The sequence below is a fragment of the Coregonus clupeaformis genome, chromosome 1 (assembly GCF_020615455.1).
Source record: "Coregonus clupeaformis isolate EN_2021a chromosome 1, ASM2061545v1, whole genome shotgun sequence".
Lineage (NCBI taxonomy): Eukaryota > Metazoa > Chordata > Actinopteri > Salmoniformes > Salmonidae > Coregonus > Coregonus clupeaformis.
Genome location: NC_059192.1, coordinates 92,804,075 through 92,820,876, shown reverse-complemented (window position 1 = coordinate 92,820,876; position 16,802 = coordinate 92,804,075). Strand labels below are relative to the sequence as shown.

The following is a 16,802-nucleotide window of genomic DNA, read 5'->3' as shown; positions in this document are numbered from 1 at the left end:
AGCATCACTGAAGCATGCATGAGAGCACCAGCTGTTCCGGATGACTATGTGATCACGCTTTCCGTAGCCGATGTGGCAAGAACTTTAAACAGGTCAACATTCACAAGGCCGCGGGGCCAGATGGATTACTAGGACGTGTACTCAGAGCATGCGCGGACCAACTGGCAAGTGTCTTCACTGACATTTTCAACCTCTCCCTGACCGAGTCTGTAATACCAACATGTTTCAAGCAGACCACCAAAGTCCCTGTGCCCAAGAAAGCGAACGAAACCTGCCTAAATGACTACCGCTCCGTAGCACTCACGTTGGTAGCCATGAAGCGCTTTGAAAGGCTGGTCATGGCCCACATCAACACCATCATCCCAGAAACCCTAGACCCACTCCAATTCGCATACCGCCCCAACAGATCCACAGATCTATCAATATCAATGTCACAGATGATGCAATCTCTATTGCACTACACACTGCCCTTTCCCACCTGGACAAAAGGAACACCTATGTGAGAATGCTGTTCATTGACTACAGCTCAGCGTTCAACACCATAGTGCCCACAAAGCTCATCACTAAGCTAAGGACCCTGGGACTAAACACCTCCCTCTGCAACTGGATCCTGGACTTCCTGACGGGCCACCCCCAGGTGGTAAGGGTTGGCAACAACACATCTGCCATGCTGATCCTCAACACGGGGGCCCCTCAGGGGTGCGTGCTTAGTCCCCTCCTGTACTCCCTGTTCACCCACAACTGCATGGCCAAGCACAACTCTAACACCATCATTAAGTTTGCTGACGACACAACAGTGGTAGGCCTGATCACCGATAACGATGAGACAGCATATAGGGAGGAGGTCAGAGACACCAACCTCTCCCTCAACGTGAGCAAGACAAAGGAGCTGATCTTGGACTTCAGGAAAAGGAGGGCAGAACACACCCCTATTCACATCAACAGGGCTGTAGTGGAGCGGGTCGAGAGTTTCAAGTTCCTTGTTGTCCACATCACCAACAAACTATCATGGTCCAAACACACCAAGACAGTTGTGAAGAGGGCACGACAACACCTTTTCCCCCTCAGGAGACTGAAAAGATTTGGCGTGGGTCCCCAGATCCTCAAAGAGTTATACAGCTGCACCATCTAGAGCATCCTGACCCATTGCATCACAATCTGGTATGGCAACTGCTCGGCATCTGACCGTAAGGCGCTACAGAGGGTAATGCGTACAGCCCAGTACATCACTGGGGCCAAGCTTCCTGCCATCCAGGACCTATATACTAGGTGGTGTCAGAGGAAGGCCCAAAAAATTGTCAAAGATTCCAGTCACCCAAGTCATATACTGTTCTCTCTGCTAGCGCACGGCAAGTGGTACCGGAGCGCCAAATCTATGTCCAAAAGGTTCCTTAACAGCTTCTACCCCCAAGCCATAAGACTGCTGAACAATTCATGAAATGGCCACCCGGACTATTTACATTGACCACCCCACTGCTGCTACTCACTGTTTATTATCTATGCATAGTCACTTTACCCCTACCTACATGTACAAATTACCTCGACTAACCTGTACCCCCACCCATTGACTCGGGTACCAGTACCCCCTGTATATAGCCTCGTTATTGTTATTTTATTGTGTTACTTTTTATTTAATTTTTTACTTTAGTTTATTAAATACATATTTTCTTAACTCTCTTGTAAGTAAGCATTTTATGGTATTCGGCACATGTGACAAATAAAATTTGATTTGATTTGATATGGTCAGGATATTAGTTTTAACATATCGTATTGTTTTCAGAATATCTGAGTATTATTTTTGCGTTAGTTGGCTGCACCGGTACCAAAACTCCAGTATTGTCACGGTTTCGGCCGAGGCTGCTCCTCTTCCTTGTTCGGGCGGACTTCGGCGGTCGTCGCTCTCCGGAGTACTAGCTGCCACCGTTCTATGTTTCTTGTTCATTTGGTTTTGTCTGTTCATAACACCTGTCCCTTATTTGTGTCTTGATTGTTCCCCTTATTTAGTTTGTTTGTTTGGGTCAGGTGTTATGCGTGATTGTTGATTGTCAGCCTACCTCTGTATAGTGTATTGTATTTCTCTCGTTGTGTTTTACCGAGAGCTCGCACTGTGTGCGCTTTTTCTTGTTTTTGACGCACTGTGTTTTTGTGCGTAATTGTTTGCGCCACCCGGTTGGGTTGGCGACTCGTGTGTTCTCGTGTTTTGGGTGAACATTACTAAACGGTTGAAGTCATCCTGGTGCCTGCGCTTGATTCCTTCCACTCACCTACATACACCATTCTGACAGAATCACGCATCACAATATGGAATCAGCAGGAGCGACCGCGCCACCAGCTGATATGGCTGAACGTCTTCAAGGTCAGGAGGACCGCATGAACCAGGTCTGTCACGCTCTGGATAGGGTGATGACCACGCTGCACCGATGGGAGACCAGCGGGGTTCCCACACCTCCACACACCGACCCAGCTCCAGCGGTCAGCCCTCCAGTGTCATCTCCGAACCCAGTGGGATTCGGCTCTCGCTCCCGAGGGCGTACGACGGCTCCACCGCCGGGTGTCAAGGGTTCCTGCTGCAGGTGGAGCTCTACTCGCCACCGTCCACCCGGCGCCCTCGGGACACGAGAGCGTCTCAGCCCTCATCTCCTGTCTCACCGGCAAGGCGCTGGAGTGGGCCAACGCCGAGTGGAGGAGAATGGACGCCGCAACTACGAACTATGCGGAGTTCTCCCGCCGCTTCCGTGCTGTATTCGACCATCCACCAGAAGGGAAGGCGGCGGGAACGTCTGTTCTACCTCCGACAGGGGATGAGGAGCGCACAGGACTTTGCCTTAGAGTTCCGGACCCTAGCGGCTGATGCAGGGTGGAATGAGCGGGCCCTTATTGACCATTTCCGCTGCAGCCTCCGAGAGGACGTCCAGCGAGAGTTGGCGTGCAGGGACACGTCGTTGACTTTCACCAACTGGTCGACATGGCCATCCGGCTGGATACCCTGCTCGCCACCCGTGGGCGTTCCGGGAGGGGTTCGCCCCATTCCACTCTCCAGCGCCTCCGAGCCGAGTCCTATGGAGCTCGGGGGTGCTGGCGCTAGGGAACGGAGGAGGAGGAGCCCACGGGGACCCGGCCCTTGCACCAACTGTGGTCGTGGAGGGCACACTGCGGCTAGGTGCTGGGGCGGGTCCTCCAGGGGAGGAGATGGCCGGTCAGGCATTGGGGGGTCCCCCCAGGTGAGTAGGCGCCCTGCTTACCCAGAGCTTTCTGTCGTGCACCTAACCTTGCCTGTTTGTTTCCCACAGGTTGCACCTCGTTCCCAGCATAAGGCGCTGGTAGATTCAGGCGCAGCTGGGAATTTTATAGATCGCCAGTTCTGTTTAGAGTTAGGGATTCCCCTCCTTCCAGTGGATAAGCCTTTCCCCGTCCATGCCCTAGATAGCCGTCCGTTAGGGTCTGGTTTGATTAGGGGAAGTCACAGCACCACTTCAGATGATGGCGCGGGAGGGTCATGAGGAGAGAATTCAGCTTTATTTGATTGACTCTCCTGCGTATCCGGTGGTGTTGGGTCTTCCCTGGTTGATGACTCATGACCCTATTATTGGGTGTGAGAGAGAAAGCTCTTAAAGGGTGGTCTGCTCAATGTGAGGGGCGGTGTCTGGGTGTTTCCATAGGGGCGACCTCGGTGGAGAGTCCGAATCTAATGCCAGCACTGCAGATTCCCCCGAGTATGAGGATTTGGCACTTGGCGTTCAGTAAGACTAGGGCTGCTCAGCTGCCGCCTCATAGACGGGGGGATTGTGCGATAGATCTCCAGTCAGGCGCAGCTCTCCCGCTGAGCCATGTGTATCCCTTTGTCTCAAGAGGAGAAAAGATCTATGGAGACATACATCTCTGAGTCTCTTAGACAGGGGATACATACGGCCCTCCGTTTCACCCGTTTCCTCAAGTTTCTTTTTTGTGAAGAAGAAGGATGGAGGTCTGCGGCCGTGTATTGATTACCGCGGTCTCAATCAGATCACAGTGAAGTACAGCTATCCACTTCCTCTGATTGCGACTATGACGGAGTCACTGCACGGTGCGCAGTTCTTACAAAATTGGATCTTAGGAGCGCATATAACTTGGTGCGCATTCGTAAGGGCGATGAATGGAAGACAGCGCTTTAGCACGACTTCCGGGCACTACGAGTATCTAGTCATGCCATATGGGTTGATGAATGCTCCCTCAGTCTTCCAATCCTTCGTTGATGAGATTTTCCGGGACATGCAGGGACAGGGAGTGGTTGTGTACATCGACGACATTCTGGTGTATAGTCCTACCCGTGCTGAGCATGTAGCCCTGGTGCGCCGAGTATTGAGGAGGCTGTTGGAGCATGACCTATATGTCAAGGCAGAGAAATGTCTGTTTTTCCAGAAGTCGGTCTCCTTTCTGGGTTACCAGTTATCTGCGTCAGGGGTGAAGATGGAGGTAGACCGGGTGTCAGCTGTGCGTAATTGGCAGACCCCAACCACTGTGAAGGAGGTGCAACGGTTCTTGGGTTTTGCGAATTACTACCGGAGGTTTATCCGGGGTTTGGACAGGTGGCAGCTCCATCACGTCTCTGTTAAAGGGGGTCCGGTGCGCTTGCGGTGGTCAGCTGAGGCGGACAGGGCATTTGGGAGACTGAAGGACCTGTTTACCTCGGCGCCGGTGTTGGCGCATCCGGATCCCTCCTTACCGCTCCAAGTAGAGGTGGACGCGTCAGAGGCCGGGATAGGGGCCGTTCTTTCCCAGCGTTCTGGCACTCCACCTAAACTCCGTCCCTGTGCGTTCTACTCAAAGAAGCTCAGTCCGGCGGAGCGGAATTATGACGTAGGAGACAGGGAGCTGTTAGCCGTAGTACAGGCCCTAAAGGTGTGGCGGCATTGGCTCGAGGGGGCTCAACACCCTTTCCTCATTCAAACTGACCATCGTAACCTGGAGTACATCCGGCAGCTAGGAGACTGAATCCTCGCCAGGCTCGTTGGACTATGTTCCTGGCCCGGTTTGTGTTTAAGATCACATACATCCCTGGGTCCCAGAACGGGAAGGCAGATGCTCTGTCCCGGCGGTATGACGCAGAGGAGAGGTCAGTTGAGTCCACGCCCATACTACCGGAGTCTTGTCTGGTTGCTCCGGTGGTGTGGGAGGTTGATGGTGAGATCGAGCGGGCGTTACGCACCGACCCAGTCCTCCTCAGTGTCCTGTGGGTCGGACGTACGTTCCGCTCGAGATACGCGATCGCCTCATTTGTTGGGCTCATCGTCCCCCTCCTCTCGGCCATCCGGTATCGGCCGGACAGTGCACTGCCTTAGCACGAAGTACTGGTGGCCAACGTTAGCTAGGGATGTGAGGATTTATGTCTCCTCCTGTTCGGTGTGTGCCCAGTGTAAGGCGCCCAGACATTTGCCCAGGGGTAAGTTACAACCCCTGCCTATTCCACAACGACCCTGGTCCCACCTCTCGGTGGATTTTGTTACCGACCTTCCCCCTCACAGGGAAATACTACCATCCTGGTCGTTGTGGATCGGTTCTCGAAGGCCTGTCGTCTCCTTCCCATGCCGGGTCTACCCACGGCCCTACAGACCGCAGAGGCTCTGTTCACTCATGTCTTCCGGCACATAGGGTACCCGAGGATATAGTGTCTGACCGAGGCCCCCAGTTCACCTCTAGAGTGTGGAGGGCATTTATGGAACGGTTGGGGGGTGTCGGTAAGCCTTACCTCAGGTTACCACCCGGAGAGTAATGGGCAGGTTGAACGTGTCAACCAGGATGTGGGTAGGTTTCTGAGGTCATACTGTCAGGACCGGCCGGAGGAGTGGGCGAGATATGTGCCCTGGGCCGAGATGGCACAGAACTCTCTTCGCCACTCCTCCACCCAACTAACCCCTTTTCAGTGTGTGTTAGGGTACCAGCCGGTGCTGGCACCATGGCATGAGAGCCAGATCGAGGCCCCCGCTGTGGATGAGTGGGTACGGCGCTCGGAGGAGACGTGGGACGCTGCACACGTCCATTTGCAGCGTGCCATACGTCGACAGAAGACGAGCGCCGACCTACACCGCAGTGAGGGGCCAGTGTACGCACCTGGAGATCGAGTCTGGCTCTCAACCAGAAATCCTGCCCCTCCGCCTGCCCTGCCGGAAGCTGGGTCGGCGGTTTGTGGGGCCGTTTAAAGTCCTGAGGAGATTGAACGAGGTGAGTTATAGGTTAGAACTACCTGTTGACTACAAGAATATTAACCCCTCGTTCCATGTGTCTCTCCTCAGGCCGGTGGTAGCTGGTCCACTCCAGGACTTTGAGATTGAGGAGACTCCTCCGCCCCGTTGGACATCGAGGGGGCTCCGGCGCATACCGTGAGGTCCATCCTGGATTCTAGACGCCGGATGGGGGGTCTTCAATATCTCGTGGAGTGGGAGGGGTACGGTCCGGGAGGAGCGGTGCTGGGTGCCAAGGAGGGACGTGTTAGACCAGTCCCTACTGACCGATTTCCATCGGGGTCATCCTGCGCGCCCTGCTCCGCGTCGTCCGGCTCGCCCTCGAGCCGGTCGGCGCACGGCTGGAGCCGCCCAAGGGGGGTACTGTCACGGTTTCGCCGAGGCTGCTCCCTCTTCCTTGTTCGGGCGGACTCCGGCGGTCGCCGCCTCCGAGTACTAGCTGCCACCGTTCTATGTTTCTTGTTCATTTGGTTTTGTCTGTTCATAACACCTGTCCCTTATTTGTGTCTTGATTGTTCCCCTTATTTAGTTTGTTTGTTTGGGTCAGGTGTTATGCGTGATTGTTGATTGTCAGCCTACCTCTGTATAGTGTATTGTATTTCTCTCGTTGTGTTTTACCGAGGCTCGCACTGTGTGCGCTTTTTCTTGTTTTTGACGCACTGTGTTTTTGTGCGTAATTGTTTGCGCCACCCGGTTGGGTTGGCGACTCTGTGTTCTCGTGTTTTGGGTGAACATTACTAAACGGTTGAAGTCATCCTGGTGCCTGCGCTTGATTCCCTTCCACTCACCTACATACACCATTCTGACAAGTATTTTTCCTTCATAGATTGTTCTCCATCTTCTTTTTAAATAGGGAGCCAATTTGTTTTCAACACTTTCATTTCCATGACTGATCAAAACTCGTTTTCTCATATCTCTCTCTTGTTCCTCTGCAGCAGACATATGGTGAGCAAATGTTTGGATCATCGAATCGCAATAAATTCACAGTATTGAATTGCAATATATAGAATCGTGAGAATCGCAATACATACTGTATCGTATCGGCACCTAAGTATCGTGATAATTATTGTATTGTGAGGTCCCTGGCAATTCCCAGCCCTAATAGCGACCTCAATTACCTCGTACCTCTGCACATCGACTAGGTACTGGTACTCCCATGTTACTTGTACCTGTTATTGTTATTCATCATTCACTGTTTATTTATTCCTCGTGTCACTATTTACATTTTTAATTACATTTTGTATCATTATCTTAACTCTGCATTGTTGGAAAAGGACCCGTCAGTAAGCATTTCACTGTTAGTCTACACATGTTGTTTACGAAGCATGTGACAAATAACACATTTTTTTTATTAGAAAATAGGCTACTTAATAAACCCTTTTGGATTAACTTCAGACATGAGGGGCATTCTCCTTTGGCTGTCGTGAAAAAGTTAATAGTACAAATGAGCATCCAGGCCACACACTTATGAGGACGGTTCTATCGATGTCAGAGTATTCACACAAACAAGGTTGGTGTAGTGTGAGGGAAAGGCTGAGCATGTCACATACACACACACACATATCACACAAACACACACACACAGACAAACACACGGCCAGATTTGTATTCTGCTCGTAATCCAGAGATTTAGAATAATTAATGTTCTTTCCTACTGAGACTACATGTCTGTCAATAGGATTTCCGCTGTACTCACCAGCTGACTGAGCATTCACTGCACAGCACTGGGCTTTAAAAGTCCCAGAGTATTTGTTAAACATGTATTGGAGCTATCCTTCTACTTATCAAAGCCAGATAAAGCCCAAGCAGAGAGCTGGCCAGACTCTCCTGAAACCGCCTAAAACTATGTTTGAAAACTGGAATCATTAATGAAAACCAGAGAATAAGGCCGGTAAGAACTGCAGTCCAGTGGTTTTACATAACATAAAAAAATCTAGATTAAACAGCAAGGGAGTACATGATTAGCTGACGAACTCTACTCGTCGCAATGTGTTCGGCTAATAAAAGGATTTGTAGAACAAACATACAATGATTGTCAAATGTGTGAGAGATCTCAGAGATTCCCTGACACAGAATGACCATTTGGGGAGTGGTATCTCTTTTGTCTGGACCATACAGTGGCGGCTCCTGAAAAAATTCTCAGGGGGGGCAATTTTTCTGATGATTTAGGTGACCTACACACATTTTAAAAAAGATATGTCCAGCAACAACATGAAGACAGGGGCAGCATATAAGTCAATACCAGAAGCATTTATTGACTGATCTCAAAAGTGTTGGCTTACCAGGGTTGGTGGAGCCCTCAGTTTCATCTTTGCCTCGCAAAGCTAACTCAAACACTCCGCAAAACTTCACACACTGGATTAGCCGGCTGAGGATGTGGCGGTTCTTGCTAATGTCGTAGTAAATATATTTGTTATAGTGAATATGGAATATGATATGTTGAGTAAAATGTTGTGCTAAGATCTATTTAGGTCAGGAGCTGGTTATAAGTTCTGTTCCTATCCAATAACAATGGACAAAAGGGTCCTATCTTGTCAGCCTTGTCAGCAGGGGGCCAAGGACAACACCCACGCCATAGGCCTCTCAGTTCTTCCAACTCACGAGTTCTTGCTCTGAGGACACACACACACACACACACAAACACACACACACACATCATCACTGTTAAACACACACACACACACACACACACACACACACACATCATCACTGTTAAACACACACACACACACACACACACACACAAATCCCCTCTCTTAGGCTGAACATTTGAAGACAGAGAACCCGACTCAGAGCCAATGCAACAGTGACAGTAGCCTGGAGGGGACCTCGCCCAACTCATCAGGACCAATCAGAAGATCAGAACTACTAGATTCAACCTACTTCATTTATTGCATAAAATGTCTGCACACAATGTTTCGGGGCTCTCTTCAGATAATAATAATAATAATAATAATAATAATGCCATTTAGCAGACGCTTTTATCCAAAGCGACTTACAGTCATGCGTGCATACATTTTTGTGTATGGGTGGTCCCGGGGATCGAACCCACTACCTTGGCGTTACAAGCGCCATGCTCTACCAGCTGAGCTACAGAAAGTGGATACTCATGGATGCGCATCGCAATTGTAAAATGTCAACACAATTGGAGACACCACGTCATTTTTGGAGACATGTTATTGACAGTAAACTATTGTAGATGCGACTGCTAACTAAATAAAACATTTTAGCTGGCTAGCTAATCATCTTAGCTAAATGTGGGGCAAACAATTCAGTTATTTACCGTTAATTTGAGGGATTGGGGTGAAAGAAATCGAGTTACATAGTGATACTTTACGATATACTGTATTGACAATATCGCAATATTTTAGCGCTAGTTGGCTGTACCTGCACCAAAACACCATTATTGTTCCTTCATAGCTTGTTCTCAATCTTTTCACATTGGGAGCCAATTTGTTTTCAGCACTTTTATTTCCATGACTGATCAAAACTCGTTCTCATGGCTTTCTGATCCCTCTGCAACAGACATATGGTGCGCAATAAAATCACAGTATCGAATCGCAATACGTATAGAATCATGAGACTCGCAATGCTGATGCATATATCTTATCGTGAGGTTCCTGGCAATTCCCAGCCCAAGTTCATTTGCCACAACAAATCTCTTCGCTAGCAAACGCGATGTCTTCTCCAAAACGGCAATGTGTCTCCAGCAATGTTTACTTTTTTGACGTTCTATGGCATCTCCACTTTCCAAGCATATATGACCACATGTAATATTTTGGTAAGTGATGCAAATAGTGAACTATGTAGGGCCAGGATGTAAAATATATGTAGCTGCAGCAATTTCTCTTATCTGATATGGTAAGTAATGGGGCTTAATTTATAGCTCCCTAAGAGTTTGACGAACGGGTCCGTGCACGCGATTCCAGATATCTTTACCTCTGAATAAACTGCCTTTATTATACCATATCCACCCTGTCCAAAGTCTCTACTTGGTCTCAGTTCTCCAGTAAACTTGTGATTATCAACACTAACCTCATCGTTGTGGCGGCGGACAGCTAGCCTGTATCCCTCATCAAGTTGAGTGGCAATGTTATTTTTCCGTTCGCTACCAATTTTTGGAAAATCCTCGGGTGTAGGACTTTCCGCCTTTAGTAGAAACCTGTTGAATTATTAAATTTGGTCTGGGAGGTCCTAATTGTTTCGTTGCCAATTTATCTTCATTTGTTCGCCGACAAAAAGGAACTTCTTTCAAAGACACAATCCGCTCTTTTCTCAGTTACGTTCATGGTTACGTTACGTTACGTATGACAAAAGCGCGTAAGTGCAAGCCCTCAGACACCCATAGAGATTGTATTGAAGGCTCTGAAATTTGAAAAAAATAGATTTTACATTAGAGGCTATGAGAGACTTCTGGGCGATTTTCAACCTGACTGAAATCGCCCCAAAAGGGGGGGGAGCCATTTGAAGCACGACTTTAGCCTGATTCGACATTTAGTGGCAGTGTGGCACTGTGGCAGATCAGACGTATAGATTACAACACTGATAACTACTGTTGCCGTGATATAATTGATTAGAAAAAAAATCCCTTCCTTTTCCCGTTTGGCAGTGCGTCGCCCATATCGCCCTATTGAACAGGCCGCCCCTGGGACCATACAACTCTCATGAAGAACCAGTACACTTCAAAGTTTGCTGATAAACATTTTAAACAGCATGCCTACATTTGTATACAAACCTGACTATAGTTATTTCCAAAATGTGCAATGGGCTATACAATTTGTCACTGTTGTTGAAGTTTATCATATTTATGGATCCCAGAGAGTTGGGCTCCCGAGTGGCGCAGTGGTCTAAGGCACTGCATCTCACTGCTTGAGGCGTGCGTCACTACAGACCCCATGGTTCGATTCCAGGCTGTATCACAACCCGCCGTGATTGGGAGTCCCATAGGGCGGCGCACAATTGGCCCAGCATCGTCCGGGTTTGGCCGGTGTTATGACTAATTGATGTGGTAATAAATATAAGGATACGTTTATAACATTATTATGCTGCACAGTTTTTTGAATTATGCTTTAAACTAATCCTACTAGTTTGATGGTTTTAGCCATCAATTGTCCCATTGACAATCACCCATATTAGCAAACTTATTTCATTTCAAACTTCACATTTCTCTAGTATCGGCTACTTATCATAATGAACGATATCGGTATGGTCCGTGTCGATAATTTTCGGTTTATCGTCCCAGCTCTAGTTGGACCAGTAACCGAAAGGTCGCTAGTTCAAATCCCAGAGCAGACAAGGTGAAAGATCTGCCGATGTGCCCTTGAGCAATGCACTTAACTCTAATTGCTCCAGGGTCACAGTTGATAATGGCAGACCCTGGCCATGACCCCACTCTCCAAGGGTGTCTCAGAGGGAGTTAGGCAAGGGGGGATATGCAAAAAAGCTATTTTCAATTCACACATGCGTATAATACACTCTAGTACATGTGTGAAACAGGACAAATATAAGCACCCACCAAATTAATATTATTATTGTTATTAATAGGAATCACTTTCAAGTAATAAGATCTCACCTTGAAATAAGTGAATTGCCTAGGAGAATGATCAGTGCATGCATCCTGTACATCTCTGGGAGTAGGCTTAACAGCATTCATATTGGTTTGAGCATGTGCTGAACTAAAATGTTCAGGACAATGTTATTGATGTAAGTTGTGATAACATAAGGCAACTTCAGAAACCTATGAAACAGTTCATCTTAGCAATGATGGTGTAGTAGCCTAGGTCATGATGGAAAGATGCCAATACTATATGCGTCATTGGGAGTCAATTAATAAAACTTCCATGAATGGTAGGCTAAATATTTCTAAAAAGAGAGTAGATTAATGTCGTCAAAGTGTGCCTATCCGAAGATATGAATACATCTCACGTCTTTTCAAACAAAACTAATCCCTTGCAATATGGCATCAGTTCTGTTTTGCATGATGCCTGATCTGTTGCATCCATCACGCAGTTGACACAGACTGCACGCAACTGAAAATAAGCACTCCATCTCTACACAAATACAATACCTCTATCAAAATCAGTATTAGCGTGTACCACCCTACCTCCTCTCCTTCCTTTGAAGCTGTCATTGTGGAATCTTGATTTTCGGACCTCCTCGATCAGATGGACTCGATAATGTGTGCAATGTATGCACAGACCTTTCGGAGTAGCTGATATATCAACGTATCAACACAGAGAATGGCGAGCCGCTTGACGCACAACACAATTCAGAAATTTTGACCCAAGTCAAGCAGGGGGCATCACGATTTCAAGAAATCTACCGGAGCTCGCATTTCAAAGAAGCATAGATAGAGAAAATGTAAAACCTCCAGTGTATCAAATCTCTTTCAAGCACGCAATATCACGAGAAAGAAAGTATGTGATGTGTGTTGCTGACGCTGTAAACATCCACGACCACGAGTAGAAATATCCCCCCCTCTCACTACAATAAAAGAGACACACACTCCGCAAAGGGGGCGGGAAATAATACACTTCGTGTTCATTACATAGTTTTCAGAGTACTGGATACAATTAGACTGGCACGGGGTTCTATCAATAGTATGATGTGTATGTGTGTGTATATCTTTGTATCATAATCCAGTTTAGCTTGAATAAATTAATCTCTCACTGAAGGATATAGCGCTCAATGTGAGCTGTCCATGGTGCTGAAGTTCACTACGGCATTGTGCATTGAAAGAATGGACAATCGTTCACTGAAACAAAATAAATCTAACAAACCAGAAATGTTACAAGAAAAATGAGATATCACCTACATGGACATTGAGAAAATAATTTTGCCAGGTTTAAACCAGCGGTCTATAGTGCCGTTCATGCAGAGGCGTCATGCCCATATGGGGCACGTGCCCCCTCAGATTTGTTCTATAAAAAAAAATTGTTGTTGTTTCTCTGTAGTACTACTAGCCACCTAGCAATTTTATGAAGTTGGCTTTAGCTAGCCCAGATAGGTTCCCAATCTCCCAACCTCATAACTACCTGTCAAAAGCGATTTCAGGCTATCAATCAAGTTAGAGTAGCTAGCTTGTGTAAATAACTATCTTAGCCGGCATTCCTGCTGGCAAGGTTGGTAGACTTTAGAAAAGCAAGCAATTACTAAATGTACTGAATAAGACTCACATTCCTGTCAATCTTTTACCCATATTTTAGTAGAGATACAGAGAAGCATATTTCGTTTCTTTAAAAACATAACCACCAGTCAGGAGGACACAGACAGCTCAGGAGGTATGCTTAGATATGCAGAAAAATACATATATTGTTGACATAGAATTAAGCATAGTGATGATGGCTCTAGATGAAAGGAAAAAACTGTTTCAGATGTTTGAAAAATCAAGAGTTAATGATGCAGATTGCAGCCTTCCTTTATCTGCCGCACTGCCAAGCAATCATGGTCCACATAGCGGCTCTCAAAATAGCCATCCATCCCCAGTCCAGTTGAAAGACTGTGAGTCATACTCGGGCCTACATATTCTTCACATCATCATTACTTTTCCAAATGAGCGCCATGTCCTGCAAGATTATAATCGTGATTGATAAATTGGTACAAATTCCCTGTTGCTCACAAACACAGGGCTGATTTGTCACTGAGTTAGTGTTGAAGGTGTGTGTGGGGTGTGTGTGATATGGTGTGTGTGTGTACCAGAGAGAGAGAAAGAGAGAGTGAGAGAGAGAGAGCGAGAGAGCGAGAGAGAGAGAGAGAGAGAGAAGTAGAAGAGAGAGAGAGAAATAGAAGAGATTGAGAGAGAGAGAGAGAAATAGAAGAGATTCATAGCGAGAGAAATACATGGACATTGAGAAACAGGGAAGGGACTCAGGGGGTATGCTAATTTGATATAGAGCAGACCTAACTCACTCTATTAAATTAATCAAAACAGGAACATTTTACATTTGGCTAGAAATTCAAAAGGAAATTATCTCAACAGAGAAAAATGTCCTCCTGTGTGCTACCTATACCACTACCACTAGAATCCCCATACTTTAATGAAGACAGCTTCTCCATCCTGGAGGGGGAAATCAATCATTTCCAGACCCAGGGACATGTAATAGTCTGTGGCGACCTAAATGCCAGAACTGGACAAGAACCTGACACCCTCAGCACACAGGGGGACAAACACCTACCTGGAGATGACAGCATTCCCTCCCCCATATGCCACCCTAGGCACAACTACGACAACATAACCAACAAAAACGGGTCACAACTCCTGCAGCTCTGTCGCACGCTGGGTATGTACATAGTCAATGGTATGCTTCGAGGGGACACCTATAGCTCATCTCTTGGCAGTAGTACTGTAGACTACTTTATCACTGACCTCAACCCAGAGTCTCTCAGAGCGTTCACAGTCAGCCCACTGACACCCCTATCAGACCACAGCAAAATAACAGTCTACTTGAACAGAGCAATACTCAATCATGAGGCATCAAAGCCAAAGGAACTGAATAATATTAAGAAATGCTATAGATGGAAGGAAAGTAGTGTCGAAACCTACCGAAAAACAATTAGGCAACAACAAATTCAATCCCTTTTAGACAACTTCCTGGACAAAACGTTCCACTATAATAGTGAAGGTGTAAACTTGGCAGTAGAAAACCTAAACAGTATATTTGACCTCTCAGCTTCCCTATCAAATCTAAAAATCTCTAACAGAAAACCGAAGAAAAGTAACAACAGTGACAAATGGTTTGATGAAGAATGAAAAAACCTAAGAAAGAAATTGAAAAACCTATCCAACCAAAAACATAGAAACCCAGAAAACTTGAGCATACGCCTCCACTATGGTGAATCACTAAACCAATACAGAAATGCACTACAGAAAAAGAAGGAACAGCATGTCAGAAATCAGCTCAATGTCATTGAAGAATCCATAGACTCTAACCACTTCTGGGAAAATTGGAAAACACTAAACAAACAACAACACGAAGAGCTATCTATCCAAAACGGAGATGTATGGGTAAACCACTTCTCCAATCTTTTTGGCCCTATAACAAAGAACAAACAGCAAAAAAATATACATGATCAAATGCAAAACTTAGAATCAGCTATTAAAGACTACCAGAACCCACTGGATTCTCCAATTACATTGAATGACAAAATACAAAACCTCCAACCCAAAAAGGCCTGTGGTGTTGATGGTATCCTCAATGAAATGATAAAATATACAGACCACAAATTCCAATTGGCTATACTTAAACTCTTTAACATCATCCTTAGCTCTGGCATCTTCCCCAATATTTGGAACCATGGACTGATCACCCCAATCCACAAAAGTGGAGACAAATTTGACCCCAATAACTACCGTGGGATATGCATCAACAGCAACCTTGGGAAAATCCTCTGCATTATCATTAACAGCAGACTAGTTCATTTCCTCAGTACTGAGCAAATGTCAAATTGGCTTTTTACCAAATTACCGTACGACAGACCACGTATTCACCCTGCACACCCTAATTGACAAACAAGCAAACCAAAACAAAGGCAAAGTCTTCTCATGCTTTGTTGATTTCAAAAAAGCTTTTGACTCAATTTGGCATGAGGGTCTGCTATAGAAATTGATGGAAAGTGGGGTTTCGGGAAAAACATACAACATTATAAAATCCATGTACACAAACAACAAGTGTCCGGTTAAAATTGGCAAAAAACACACACATTTCTTTCCACAGGGCCGTGGGGTGAGACAGGGATGCAGTTTAAGCCCAACCCTCTTCAACATATGCATCAACGAATTGGCGAGGGCACTAGAACAGTCTGCAGTACCCAGTCTCACCCTACTAGAATCTGAAGTCAAATGTCTACTGTTTGCTGATGATCTGGTGCGTCTGTCACCAACCAAGGAGGGCCTACAGCAGCATCTAGATCTTCTGCACAGATTCTGTCAGACCTGGGCCCCGACAGTAAATCTCAGTAAGACAAAAATAATGGTGTTCCAAAAAAGGTCGTTGCCAGGACCACAAATACAAATTCCATCTAGACACCGTTGCCCTAGAGCACACAAAAAACTATTCATACCTCGGCCTAAACATCAGCGCAACAGGTAACTTCCACAAAGCTGTGAATGATCTGAGAGACAAGGCAAGAAGGGACTTCTATGCCATCAAAAGGAACATAACATTTGACATACCAATTAGGATCTGGCTAAAAATACTTGAATCAGTCATAGAACCCATTGCCCTTTATGGTTGTGAGGTCTGGGGTCCGCTCACCAACCAAGAATTCACAAAATGGGACAAACACCAAATTGAGACTCTGCATGCAGAATTCTGCAAAAATATCCTCTGTGTACAGCGAAAAACACCAAATTATGAATGCAGAGCAGAATTAGGCCGATACCCGCTAATGATCAAAATCCAGAAAAGAGCCGTTAAAATCTATAACCACTTAAAAGGAAGCGATTCCCAAACCTTCCATAACAAAGCCATCACCTACAGAGAGATGAACTTGGAGAAGAGTCCCCTAAGTAAGCTGGTCCTGGGGCTCTGTTCACAAACACAAACAGACCCCACAGAGCCCCAGCACAACAACAACAACACAATT

At 46.5% G+C, this 16,802-nt stretch overlaps 1 protein-coding gene across 2 annotated transcripts in view; it reads right to left on the bottom strand.

Annotated features, from left to right (window-relative positions):
• Positions 1–16,802, bottom strand: part of LOC121537645 (inactive dipeptidyl peptidase 10-like) — a 67,231-nt gene that overhangs the window by 27,575 nt on the left and 22,854 nt on the right. Inside the window, exon 1 of one of the 2 annotated variants that reach the window (XM_045223463.1) lies at positions 12,322–12,708. The exons of the other annotated variant lie outside the window; for it this stretch is intronic. Coding sequence (XP_045079398.1) covers positions 12,322–12,348 — 27 coding nt within the window. The 5' untranslated portion in view covers positions 12,349–12,708. Of the gene's footprint in view, positions 1–12,321; positions 12,709–16,802 lie in introns of those variants that run through there. 2 annotated transcript variants of the gene reach the window in all.